Below are 13,430 nucleotides of genomic sequence, written 5' to 3'. Positions count from 1 at the left end.
GACCCACATACCAAGGGTGGTGGTTTTGAACCTGGCCCCAGCCAAACTGCAACAAAAAATAGCTGGGTGTTGTGGCGGATGCCTGTAGTCCCAGCTACTCAGGAGGCTGAGGCAACAGAATTGCCTAAGCTCAAAAGCTGGATGTTGCTGTGAGCTGTGATGTCACAGCACTCTACCCAGGGCAACAAAATGAAACTCTTGTCTCTAAAATAAATAAATAAATAAATTGAAGCAAAATAAAAGCTGTCAATTTGCCTTTAGAAAATTATTAAGTAAATAAATAAACCAAGGATGTAAGAAGATAGAGCAAAAATTGTGAAAGTGGTACCTGAATGATTTAATCATCCTATATCCTTAAACTCACATAAGCTCTTCCATACAGACACGCACCCAGTGCAAATCCCATCACGTTCCAAAATGGCATCAGAACTGTCGGCCGTACCCTGAATGTAACCATCAACTCATTGAACTTTTTCAAATGATCTTTTTCTTGATCCCACATTTTCTGCAAAAAACATAAAAATAAAGACATGTAAGAATTCCATAGGGGCCTCCTGCTATGCAATGAGGAAGCTATATGGCCCATCCCTGTGACATGCAGAAAGCAAACCAGAAATGGAGAAAATGACGGGAATTGCTGTCTCCTCCACTCCCCTCAAAACATCAATGAAAAAAGTAAAATTTCAGACTAAAAGGCACATTTGATACAGGAAAGAGACTATCAACAAACCAAAAGATGAGCCAGTTATCTTAATTCCAGATAAGACCAGGTCTGGCAGAAGACTCACATCACCAGTGTGCCTATTATATGAAAAGGGTCCATAAACATGAAAAATGAGACATTTAACCCATTGCAAAATCAAAAGAGCAAAATATAGAGATTGGGTGATTTCCTTTCATATTACTAGAATATTAGTATCATTTACATCAAAGGAAAAAGGGAGAAAGATAACAGCTAACACTTCGATGGCACCTCCTAAGTGCCAGGTGCTGTCAAATGGTGTTACACAGGCAACTCACTGAATCCACTCAGCTGCCCCGTGAAAGACAAAGAGGTTAAATAACTTGCCGAAGGACTCAGAGCAGGCAATCAAACTTGTACTAACTTGTCTATTATAGGCCAGGCATGGTGTTAGTTGCTCTATACGAGCCCATTTACTCCTCACCCAAACCCAGGCCATTATCAGGCCATTTTGTGTATAGAGAAGTGAAGACCCAGAGAGGTCATATGACATACAAGGTCACACAGATAGCAGGTGGCAAAAAGCAGAAATATGACTCCAGGTCTATGTGACTATCAACTCTAGGCCCTTCCACTGTCTCTCAGTATACAGAATCTCCCTTGGTGCTCCATGGGGTAGGACTAAGCCCCTCAGCGCATGGTGCTTTCACCTAATGAAGTATTTCTTGACCTTTTTTTCATTATGGCCTGCCCCTGCCATGAAGTTTTAATACCACAGATACGGTTTGTTTATGCAGTATATATCTACCTATACTTTATAAAGAAAAAGAATAAAATGCTTTTCACTCCCTGTTTCCCTCAAGAACCAATTGTTCATTCTTGGGAGACAACAGCATGCATCCCCCTTGGGAATGTGATTCATGATTTGAAGGCCTTCAGATCCACCCATTGAGCAGGCCAGGCTGAGAGAGACAAGGCAGTGCCCACCTGAATGATGGGCCCGACACTGGAACGACCCAGGACAGCCATCTGCCCAGCATAGATGCGGTTGGCTCCATATTCGCCTGCATGATCCACCCTGATTATTCGATCCACAGCTGCCCGATTGATGGTGTCTAAGGTCATTCTTGAACTATAAAATCTGACACTGATTCTTCTTCCATAAGCTGAAATACAAGTGTTCATTCTTCATTACTCTCCAGTAAAGCTGAGGTTTTTCTCTTACAGACAGAAGAAAGGGGCACTTTAGGACTGAGGTCACAAGTAAGCTCCTCGTGGGCTGCATTTGCCATTAATATATTCTGTTTAACATGCAGTATTAAAACAGAGGATTTTACCTATAGATCTGAATTTCTGGCCCAGTGTGGTGGCTCACGCCTATAATCCCAGCACTCCAGAAGGCTGAGGCGGATTGGATTACTTGAGCTTGAGACGAACTTGAGCTAGAGCAAGACCTTATCTCTAAAAGAAAACTAGCCAGGTGTTGTGGCAGGCACCTATAGTCCTCGCTACTTGGGAGGTTGAGGTAAGAGGACTACTTGAGCCCAAAAGTTTGAAGTTGCTGTAAGCTAAGTTGCCAAGGCACTCACTCTACCAAGGGTGACCAAGTGAGAATTGGTCTCAAAAAAAAAAAAAAAAAAAAAGAGAGATCTGAAAATCTTGCTTCACTTTAAGTGTATGAAGATCTGGAAACCCTGTCTGTCTTCTTAACAGTTAATATAGCAGCTGCTTCTAGATGGGAGTGGTTCTACAGTTCACCCATCCCTCCCAACCTGCTTCTCCCTAGCCAGGCTGTACAGTAGCGCATTCAAAAACACAATGCTTCTCCCTAATCAATCGGCAGGGGGTGTGTGTGTGATACTGAGTCTTTTTTTCCTTTTTTTTTTTTTTTTTTGAGACAGAGCCTCACGCTGTCACCCTGGGTAGAGTGCTGTGGCCTCACAGCTCACAACAACCTCCAACTCCTGGGCTTAAGCGATTCTCTTGCCTCTGCCTCCCAAGTAGCTGGGACTACAGGTACTCGCCACACCTGGCTATTTTTTTTTTTTTTTTGGTTGTAGTTGTCATTGTTGTTGGTGGCTCAGGTTGGATTTGAACCCGCCAGCTCTGGCATATGTGGCTGGCGCCTTAGCCGCTTGAACTACAGGCACCAAGCTGATCCTGATATTTTCACAAATCTCCTGCAGGCTCAGCATCTGTAACACAGTGGTTACAGCGTCGGCCACATGCACTAAGGCTGGCGGTTTCAAATCCAGCCCAGGCCACCTCAACAACGACCTCAACAACAAAAAAAATAGCCAGGCATTGTGGTGGGCACCTATAGTCCCAGCTACTTGGAAGGCTGAGGCAAGAGAATCCCTTAAGCCCAAGAGTTTGAAGTTGCTGTGAGCTGTGATATCACAGCACTCTACTGAGGGTGACATAGTGAGACTCTGTCTCAAAATAATAAAATAAAAAAATAAAAACCTCTTGCACAAATCATCTCTGTAGCCAAGGTTGAGAACTACAGAAAGTTTCCTTAAAACACCCATAATCACTGGCATTTAACTTTCAGACTGCAGCCTCAGAGCTTAGGTTTCACCTCATTATGGTCCAATAACAATTCAGCTACATTTCTCTCACATTCAAAATGTAAAATTTTTTCAGGACAGACTAGATTTCCCCTTTAAAAAAATATCTTAATCATAACTCCTTAATTATATTCTCTGAGACTTACATTAGGGTATCTCAAAAGCTCTCTCTTCCCTGTAACAGAAGAGTTTTGTAGGATGCTTAGGTATGTAATTCACCTCATTTTACAAACATGGAAACAGAGACCCAGAGGTCATTTAATCTATAACGCTAGCTTCGACCTGCAGTGGTAGCACTGAGAAACATTTTCAGGGCTTGTATGCTGTGACTAACATGACAGTGTAGGGGGGAAAACTCATTTTGGATACATCTGTGGCTCTTTCATTAAAAAGGCTTCAGTGCTTTGGACACAAAATGATAGTGTGGGTTACACTGAAATTTGGGGTGGTTCTGCACTTGAACTTTTATAGCAGGTAGTGTTTTAAATGCCACACATTAAGCAAAGAGGCATAGACAAGGGGAGTCATAAAATGCATGTCTCATCTCTAACTCTAACTTTGGATAAATCAGAATTGAAATTTCTTACATATAAAATTGGCAATAATCAGGCTGTCTCTTTTTTAAGGGAAAACATACAATAATAGAATTTTTCTGAGTTATGAGGATACAATGAGATATAGGAAGCAAAATAACTTTATAAATAAAAATGAGTGATTCTTACTGTTATGCTCATTGGCTCAACATTAAGAGTGTTAAAATTCATTTTTGGCCAAGTGCAGTGGGTCATGCTTATAATCCTTGCACTCTGGGAAGCTAAGGCAGGTGGATTGCTTGAGTTCAGGCATTCAAGACCACCCTGGGCAACAGCAAGACCCCATCTCTACTAAAAACAGAAAAATTAGCCTGGTGTTGTAGCATCTACCTGTAGTCCCAGCTACTTGGGAGGCTGAGGCAAAAGGATCTTTTGAGCCCAAGAGTTTGAAGTTGCTGTGAGCTATGAAGCTACAGCACTCTACCTTGGGGCAAAAAAAAAAAAAAAAAGTTTTTTTAAATAAAATAAAAATCATAAAATTCTCTTCCAATCCTTTTGATTTCATCAGGGAAGATATTTCCATTTACAGATGGTATATCCTCAACGCCCTTCTAACACTAATCTCCCTTTCTAACAGAAAAATGGTCTTGGGTTCAAGCCCTGTTATACTATCTATAAAAATCTTATAACTTTTTGTTTTCAATGTGATTTTTATGATTACTCATCCATTTGGGGCAGGCAATTCTAATTTACCATTACCAGTATGGTAATTATCCATTTACCATACGGATTTAGTTTTTGTTTGGTCCTTGGTCTTGACTAGAGTTCCCTGACATCGTCATAGCTCACAGCAACCTCCGTCTCCTGAGCTCAAGGGATCCTCTTGCCTTAGCCTCCCCCATAGCTGAGACTACAGACGTCTGCCACGACGCCAGGGTAGTATTTTTCCACCTTATTTTTAGTAGAGACGGGGTTCTCACTGTTTCTCAGGCTGGTCTCAAACTCGTGAGCTCGATCAATCCACCTGTTTCGGACTCCCAGAGTGCTAGGATTACAGGAGGGAACAACTGCACCCAACTAAAGATTTAGATTCTATGAAATTATTCAATTATTTATTTAAGACAGAGTCTCATTATGTCGCCCTGGGTAGAGGTAACCCATCATCACAGCTCACAGCAACCTCAAACTCTTTGGGCTTAAGTGATTCTCTTGCTTCAGCCTCCCACGTAGCTGAGACTACAGGCACCCACCACAATGCCTGGCTATTTTTTGGTTGGAGTTATTGTTGTCTGGAGGGCCCGGGCTGGATTCGAACCTGCTCTGGTGTATGTGGCTGGCGCCCTAGCCGCTGAGCTACAGGCGCCGAGCCAAATTATTTAATTTTAAAATGGGACATGGTTATACAAGAACCATATTTAGTAATCAAAATTTCAGGCAATTCTGAAAGTAAAAATTCCCAAGGTGAAACACCAATGATTTGAGACGACAACCTCATAACCATTTTCCGAGGCAGCTCAGAAAGCAGGAGCCAAGATCCAAAACTAAGTCTGTCTGCCCCAAATTCGATGCTCCTTCCACTGCACTTAACGTTTTCAACGTTTACAGTACATACAAATGACCCGAAAGTCTTAAAATACCAACTCTTAAGTAGGTCAGGGGTGGGGCCCAAGAAAATGCACTTTTAACAGGCGCCCGCAAGAAGCTGGTGCTGATGGTTGTCGGGCTACACTTTGTATGGCAAAGCCGAGGGAAAAAGACTACACGGAGACACTCTGCGGACTCTGAACTTTCACTGTCGCCAACTGTCCTTGCTCCGGAACCCCGAACACAGCCGCAGCGACGTCATTGCACAGGTGCGCAGTTAGGTCATTCCCCAACACACCCACTCTGACCCGACACCCCAACAGTCACCGACGAAAACCAATCCTCTCCAGCCCCTCGCTCCCGCCGCGTACCACAGGTTCCACCCCGCAACTAAGGGACGCAGCCACTCTCTGTCGCAAGCCAGTGACGTAAAACGTATCCAACGTGACCTCTACGACCCAAGCTTCAGGAGAAAATGCCTCAGTTCGTCAGTTCAGCACGTAACAACGACCGCGGGTCCCTTTGTACCTGAAAGGGGCCGCCAGATGCCCAGACGAAGCCACCGCAGGGAGGGAGCCGCCACCGCCCCAGCGCAATTCATTGCCAGGCCGACAAAGCAGCCGCTCAGTTAAATGAGGGGAGCCAATCGTGCCCTTGGCGCGAACTGATGATGCACAGCAGGCGTAAGGAAGACGGTACCCTCCCTGGCCCGGGTGGAAGCGCCCCAGCCCCTGCTTCCGTTCGATTGGTTGGTAAGGGCAAATAGGAAGATGCTATTGGATATGGTCACTGTCAATCACCGGGGAAACGGTGATAATGTGCCTTAGGTGGCCAAGAAGTTGAGAATGCTAAATAACTCTCCAAGATTCGGATGGGGTCTTAATTTCTCACCTAAGTTCTTGGGAAGGAAGACCATAAGGGAACTACTTATTGAGTGAGCCATAGTATTTTCTGCTTTACCTACATAGAGAGTTTTCTCTATTTGTATCATACATCCACTTTAAAATAATTGAAGTTGGCTCAAGTGGCTAAGGCACCGGCCAGGTACACCAGAGCTGGCGGGTTCGAATCCAGCCTGGGCCAGCCAAACAATAATGACAACTATAACCAAAAAATGGCAGGGCATTGTGGCAGGCGCCTGTAGTCCCAGCTACTTGGGAGGCTGAGGCAAGAGAATCGCTTTGAGAGAGGATCCCCGAGAAGGGCATGGTCTGGGAGAACAGGTCTTCTCAGGGAAACTGCAAGGATGCACCTGCAGGGTCCTCTCCATGGTGACTCAGCTCTTGGGAATTTGTAGGCTTAAATTCCTGGAACCTGGAAATTTCCAAGTTCTGTGAAATCCTGTAGTTTTGTAGGGGCTAGACGAGCATCTCCCGCTTGATTCAAACTGGCCAATGAGAAGGTTACCTGTGGCATGGAACTTTTTGACTGTCAATAAAAAGGGAAAGACCAAGCCAGTCAAGGAGCACAGCCATTTGAAATCTATGCCTTAAGCTACCGGCAGATGAATAAAGCCCTTCCTCTTACAAACATGGTGTTTGGGTGTTCTTTCTCACCATTGGGCCTCATCTTCCTGCAACAGCTTGAGCCCAGGAATTTGAGGTTGCTGTGAGCTGTGATGCCACGGCCCTGTCACTCTGAGATGCTGTAGTTATGTGCTGAAATTGAATTCTCCACATGGTCAATAGTGTCATCTCTAGGTGGTAGGGTGAAAGCTGACTTTAAATTTACTCCTAGTCCTTTTCTCTATTTTCAGATTTTCCACAAGGAACATGTATTATTTTTGTATCCACTTCACTATATTTTTGCTGTGCATGTTATATTGTGACAAGTTGGGGTGGGGTTTTATTGTTATTTGGAAAGAAGGGAGAAGTATAAAAACAAAACATTTAATATTTGTTGGGATTGTGAGAAGGGACCTTTCACTCTCTACACCCTTGAATTACTTATCTACTTCATTCGAGTTTATTTACTTTTTGAGACAGAGGCTCACTCTACTGCCCCAGGCTAGAATGCTGGCCTTGGCCTAGCTCACAGCAACCTCAAGCTCCTGGGTTCAAGTGATCCTTATACCTCAGTCTCAGCCTCCTGAGTAGCTGGGACTGTAGAATCCTGCCACGACACCCAGCTAATTTTTCTCTTTAGAAGAGCTGAGGTCTAGCTCTTCCTCAGGTATGGTCTCCAACTCCTAAACTCAAGTGATCCTCCAACCTCAGCCTCCCAGGGTGTTAGGGTTACTGGTTTGAGGCACTGTGCCCAGCCTATCAGAATTCATTGTAAAATATTTTAGGATACAAAACGTGTGAAATAATTGAATTTCTAGTTTTTGTAAAACTGTGTTCAAATTAACACTGTAATAATTTAAAATTAAGATGAGCCCAAATACTTAATATTTAGTAAGGCTGACGTAACTTTCTCAGCTAAGGCTACTGAGAACATAAATCTGGCTCTCAAAAGCCTTAAAATGTTCAATACCTTTGCCATAATCAAACTTCTAGGTCCCTGTTCCTAAGGAGAAAATGTTGATGAAGATTTATAGCTGTACTAGTTATTTCTTGCTGGGAAAATTTGGAAACAAAATGTAAAACAAGGGAACATTTAAAAATTATCCATTTGTGGTCAAGTGTTGTGGCTTAAACCTGTAATCCTCCCAGCACTCTGGGAGGCTGAGGCTGGTTGATTGTCTGAGCTCAGGAGTTTGAGAACAGCCTAAGCAAGAGCGAGACCCTCTCTCTACTAAAAATAGAAAAATTAGCTAGGTGTTGTGGCAGGTGCCTGTTGTCCCAGCTACTTGGGAGGCTAAGCAAGATCACTTAAGTCTGAGGTTTCTGTAAACTATGATGCCAGGGCACTCGATGAAGGACAACAGAGTGAGTCTGTCTCAAAAAAAAAATAAGATTAACAATAGATGTCTATTTATGGTATTATGAGTGATTTCATTTTTTTCTATAGTTTTTGATTTTCTATAATATTTTTATGACAAAATTTCAAAAAGAAAAAGCTTGTTATTCTTTAATTCAAGACTAGAAAATAAAATGAATTGTGTGTGTGCATATATATGTATGTATATATATATACACACACATATATGTATATATCTCATTTATTTATTTATTTTTTTAGACAGTGCCTTATTCTGTCACCCAGGCTGAAGTAAGTGGCACTAATATAGTTCACTGCTACTTCAACCTCCTGGACTTAAGTGATCCTCTCACTTCAGCCTCCCCAGTAGCTAGGACTACAGCTGTACACCACCACACCCAGCTAATTTTTAAATTTTTTATAGAGATGAGGTCTCACTATGTTGCCCATGTTGGTCTCAAACTCCTGGCCTCAAGTGATCATCCTGGGCCTCAGGCTCCCAAAGTGCTGGGATTATAAGGCAAAAGCCGCCACACCCAACCTTATATGTATTAGTTTTCCATTTTAAAGATGAAATAGAACTCAAGTTCATGACTAGCCTGAGCAAGAGCGAGACCCTGACTCTACTAAAAATAGAAAGACTAAGGCAAGACAATATCTTGGGCCCAAGAGCTTGAGGTTGCTGTGAGCTATGATGCCACAGCACTCTGCTCAGGGTGCCAGAGTGAGACTCTGACTCTGTCTCCAAAAAAAAGGGGGGAACTGTAGGTCAGAGAAGTGAAGACACTAGTACAAAATCACACAATTAAACAAGAAACCCTGCTATTCCATGTCCTGAGCACATCCCATGCATTGGAAATATACCACATGGAACTTACTAGTAAAGCCACACCCTGTATAAAGAAAATACATTCAGAAGTTCTTTTCCCAAGAGTCAAACCTTGTAATGCCACCCTGGCAAAATTAATTCCCTTCTTCTCTGATATTTATATAAGTGGGTAGTTACAATCAGATTTATAGCTGCAAGAGTTTACTCTTCCAACTTAAGAGTTAATGCAAACTGGATTCTTCTCTTTGCTGGGATAAGAATATTCTGTGATTGTGTGAGCCTATAAAGCCGCCTTAGGAACAAGGGCCTGGAGCAGACTGGGGCAAGACAGAGAGGGTTTGCAGGTTCTTTCAAACTTTCAGTTTCCAGTGTTTGTAAAGAAAGAGAGGGTGAAAATTACCTAAGTATATATTAGCCTTGGAATGGTTATGAAGTAAGTATACCATTTATGCTACAGAATGCTATGTAGCCATTCAAAATAATGAGGTAGTTGCTTATATGGAAATAACTTCAGATGTTATTAAGGAGGGAAAAGGTGGGATCTCAGATATACATTATTTTACACATATAGCCACACATACTTATCTGTTTGACTAAGTAATTCTCTGGCTTCAACAGAGCTAAGAAGTCTTTTATTTATTTATTTATTTTTTGAGACTGTGTCTCACTTTGTCACCCTGGGTAGAGTGCCATGGCATCATAGCTCACAGCAACCTCAAACTCTTGGGCTCAAGTGATCCTCTCGTCTCAGCCGCCTGAGAAGCTAGATTACAGGTGCCCAACACAACACCTAGCTATTTTTAGAGACGGGTTCTCATTCTGGCTCAAGTTGGTTTCAGACTCCTCTGAGCTCAAGCAATCCTCCCTCCTCAGCCTCCCAGAGTGCTAGGATTGTAGGTGTGGGATATCTCACCTGGCCTCAGAGCCAAGAAATCTTAAAAGTCCGCATCTGGGCTCAGCACCTGTAGCTTTGTGGTTAGGGCACCAGCCACATGCACTAGAGCTAGTAGATTCAAACCTGGCCCAGGCCTGCTAAACAATGAAAACAACAACAAAAAGATAGCTGGGCATTGTGGCAGGTGCCTGTAGTCTCAGCTACTTGAGAGACTGAGGCAAGAGAATCACTTAAGCCCAAGAGTTTGAGGTTGCTGTGAGTTGTGATCCATTCTACCAAGGGTGACCAAGTGAGACTTTGTCTCAAAAAAAGGGCACGCATCTGATAATTGCATTAAACACTTTTTTCTTCTCTTTGATTCTAGGAAAAAGCAAAAAACAACTCAACAAATTATTACTGTTTTCCATGATCACTTGATTCCTAACAAGAAGCCTCCATAAATTCAAAATAATCACAGTCACATTTTAAAACCTTTAAGACGTTGTTTAATCAGTAGTTTTAATGCACATTTGTTAGAGAGCTGTACTTTAAAAATAATACAGACATCATCTAGTTATTAAAGTTACCAAAACATATAAAAAATTCAAGTAAGAGGTATGTAAATTAGCAGCATATAGCTAAAACTAATACAGTTAGCATGTTTCAGTATCACTTTTATAATAGGGAAAGAAAACAGCCATACATTTTCATTGTGTACATCTTACACACACACAGATAAACAGAAAATTCAAGTGTCTTCAGCAGCACACTGAAGGCAAGAACATTGTATTATAAAGGCACTAGGCTGAAATATGTACAATTAGAATTTGTTTTGAAAGTAAGGTTGGGTGAACTGTGAGTTATTCAGAATTTCATGATACCAGATATTAGATGTAGACAATTACAGACTTTAACAAGACTGCAAAGAGTGAAAGGCTCATTGGTCTCACAGGTAATTATCCCATGCTAATACTATCTTTGTGGAAGAACAAGAAAGCAGTTGTGGCAAAGGGACAAGAATACTATCTTTGGTCTTTGGAACAAGGAGTCAGTCATTTCTGAGGAATGGAAGTAGGGTGGGGATTATTCTTAATAGTGGCTGGCAGCTTTCTAACACCGGCCCCCAACTTTAAATTCCAGGCTACTCCCCAGGAAAGGTTTAGAGCCACTGAAAGAAAAATAATGGAAGAAAGGCTCAAACAGTCCATTACAAAACTACAGTACTTTGAAAAAGATTTTGAAGATATTAAAATGAAAAGTGATTACATTAAACAATAACTTAGGCTTTTATTAAAAGGTTCAGAGCTATCAATTTCCGGTAAGCTCGTGATGAGGTATTTACTGCATATGGCTTTTACTGTAACAGAAATCTTAGATATTCTGCATGCTTTGTAAAACAAAGGCATATGCGTTTAAAATTGTAAGCGTAGGAAAATGATAGCCCTTAAAAATATGGACACATTTTAAGAAACCAGCCTCCAGGTGGGCTTGGTACACATTCCTGGGCTGGTGAGATTATTGGCTGAACGGCAACCCACATCTCCAAACGCTTACATAAACTCTCAGCTCCAGTGTCAAACTGCCCTTTCCAGCCTGGCTCTGAAATGCTAAGTGTCCTTCAGAAATGAAGGCCTCAGTGTAGACCAGGAGGGGAAATGGCATTTGGAAGGCTGAGAGACAAACTTTGCCTGTTTCTTAATTTTGAAGGCACTGGGTCCTCTTCAAGTCTGAGAACTCAGGACTAGATGGGAACTGAAGGCTTATGAATAACTAAACCCCTAAAGACAGTTTTCCCCTGAGTAATAAATGAGGCTACAGCAAAATGCTCCGAAAGCTAAAAATCCAAACAGCCTTGCTGCAGCAATTCCCTTCCTCCTGAGGCTTAATCCAGGGCATCCAAGGACTATTCACATAGTGGGGATGGGATTTCTATTTCCTATTACTACTACTATGAGCTGAAATAACATAACCGTCCTTTCATATTCTCACCATTTGTTTCCAACCTCATTATTCAAGGACTTCTGCTCAGTAAAAAAAAAAAAATCAGGTTTGGTTTTAAGTCAGCCAAGCCATTCAAAAGGGTCACTGCTTCTTAAGGAATATTCCTCAGCGTAAACCCCTACAACATGGTTCACAAGAAATAATCCATCCTTGTGAACAATAAGCTCTAATGCTAACTTTAAAAGATGACACCAATAAGCCCTTAAAAAACAGAGAAGTCTCTCCTCAAGTCTTGTAAAAGCCTGAATAACTTAATAAGTTAATGGTAGAGTCATCAACTGAGTGCTGGCCTCCAGGCAAAGGCTCAGGTTTGCCCTGGTTTTCGAAGTCATGACCTTTCCTAAGGGCTGGGTTTGGTAAACACAGGTACACATATGGAGCCACGCTCAGGAAGAGCCTAAACTGCAAAAATATATTTTAAAATTTCCACTGAAACCCCCAGTGGACTTTGTAGACTTGACAGAGCCAGTGGGTCAGCTGAGAAGCAACAGGCTGCACCAATGGCTGCTCAGTCTATGCTCATGGGTTCCTCATCGGTCTTTGCTGGTTGGTTCCTCATGTCCCTTTGGGCTTCTGTTAGTTTCTGGATTAGGTAGCGTTTATCACGACTTTCCTGGAAAAAGAAATGAGGTCAAAAGTACACTTAATATGTTTGAAATAAATCTCTTAACTATCTTCCAGACTCAGAGCTAGAGATTCTAACCACTGGACTATCATAATGGCTTCTGATCTGGTCTGCCTCTTTCCACTGTGTCCCTTTCCCAGCCTGCTATCTCTATAGGACTAATGCTTTTTATTTATTTATTTATTTATTTTGAGACAGAGTTTCACTCAGTCACCCTTGGTAGAGTGTCATGGTGTCATAGCTCATGGTAACCTTAAACTCTTGGGCTCAGCGTTCCTCTTGCCCCAGCCTTCTAAGTAGCTGGGACTATAGGCACCCACCACAATGCCTGGCTATTTTTAGATGAGGTCTTGCTCTGTCTTAGGCTGGTCTCGAACCTGTGAGCTCAGGCAATCTACCTGCCTTGGCCTCCAAGTGCTGGGATTATAGGCATGAGCCACCATGCCCGGCCCTACTAATGCTTTTTTTAAAAAAGATGCACATAAGGCCAGGTACAGTGGCTCAGATGGCTAATGCCTGTAATCCTAGCACTCTGGGAGGAAGAGGCCAGAGATCATTTTAAGTAAGGAATTTGAGACCAGTCTGAGCAAGAGAGAGACCCCATCTCTACTAAAAATTGAAAAAAACGGCTCGGCGCCTATAGCTCAGCCGGCTAAGGCGCCAGCCACGTACACCTAAGGTGGCGGGTTCGAGTCCCCAGCCCGGACCCGCCAAAACAACAATGACGGCTACAACCAAAAAATAGCCGGGCGTTGTGGCGGGCGCCTGTGGTCCCAGCTACTTGGGAGGTGGAGGCAGGAGACTCGCTTGAGCCCAGGAGTTGGAGGTGGTTGTGAGCGTGATGCCACGGCACTCTACCCAGGGGGACAG

The 13,430-nt window shown here is 42.7% G+C and overlaps 2 protein-coding genes across 2 annotated transcripts in view; both read right to left on the bottom strand.

The window, feature by feature from the left end:
* COQ7 (coenzyme Q7, hydroxylase) overlaps nt 1–6,008 on the bottom strand; it is an 8,548-nt gene extending 2,540 nt beyond the window's left edge. The window contains exons 1-3 of the mRNA XM_003790710.3: nt 5,898–6,008; nt 1,670–1,848; nt 391–505 (exon numbers count right to left, since the gene is read on the bottom strand). Coding sequence (XP_003790758.2) covers nt 391–505; nt 1,670–1,848; nt 5,898–5,970 — 367 coding nt within the window. The 5' untranslated portion in view covers nt 5,971–6,008. The remainder of the gene's footprint in view (nt 1–390; nt 506–1,669; nt 1,849–5,897) is intronic.
* A 6,435-nt stretch (nt 6,009–12,443) lies between these two features.
* Nucleotides 12,444–13,430, bottom strand: part of TMC7 (transmembrane channel like 7) — a 51,247-nt gene continuing 50,260 nt past the window's right edge. Inside the window, exon 16 of the mRNA XM_012805672.2 lies at nt 12,444–12,548. Coding sequence (XP_012661126.1) covers nt 12,444–12,548 — 105 coding nt within the window. The remainder of the gene's footprint in view (nt 12,549–13,430) is intronic.

The sequence above is a fragment of the Otolemur garnettii genome, unplaced genomic scaffold, assembly GCF_000181295.1.
Source record: "Otolemur garnettii isolate 467f Iridium unplaced genomic scaffold, OtoGar3 scaffold00044, whole genome shotgun sequence".
In the NCBI taxonomy this organism is placed as follows: Eukaryota; Metazoa; Chordata; class Mammalia; order Primates; family Galagidae; genus Otolemur; species Otolemur garnettii.
The sequence above is the reverse complement of the archived record's forward strand: the minus strand, read 5'-3'. Positions and strand labels throughout refer to the sequence as shown.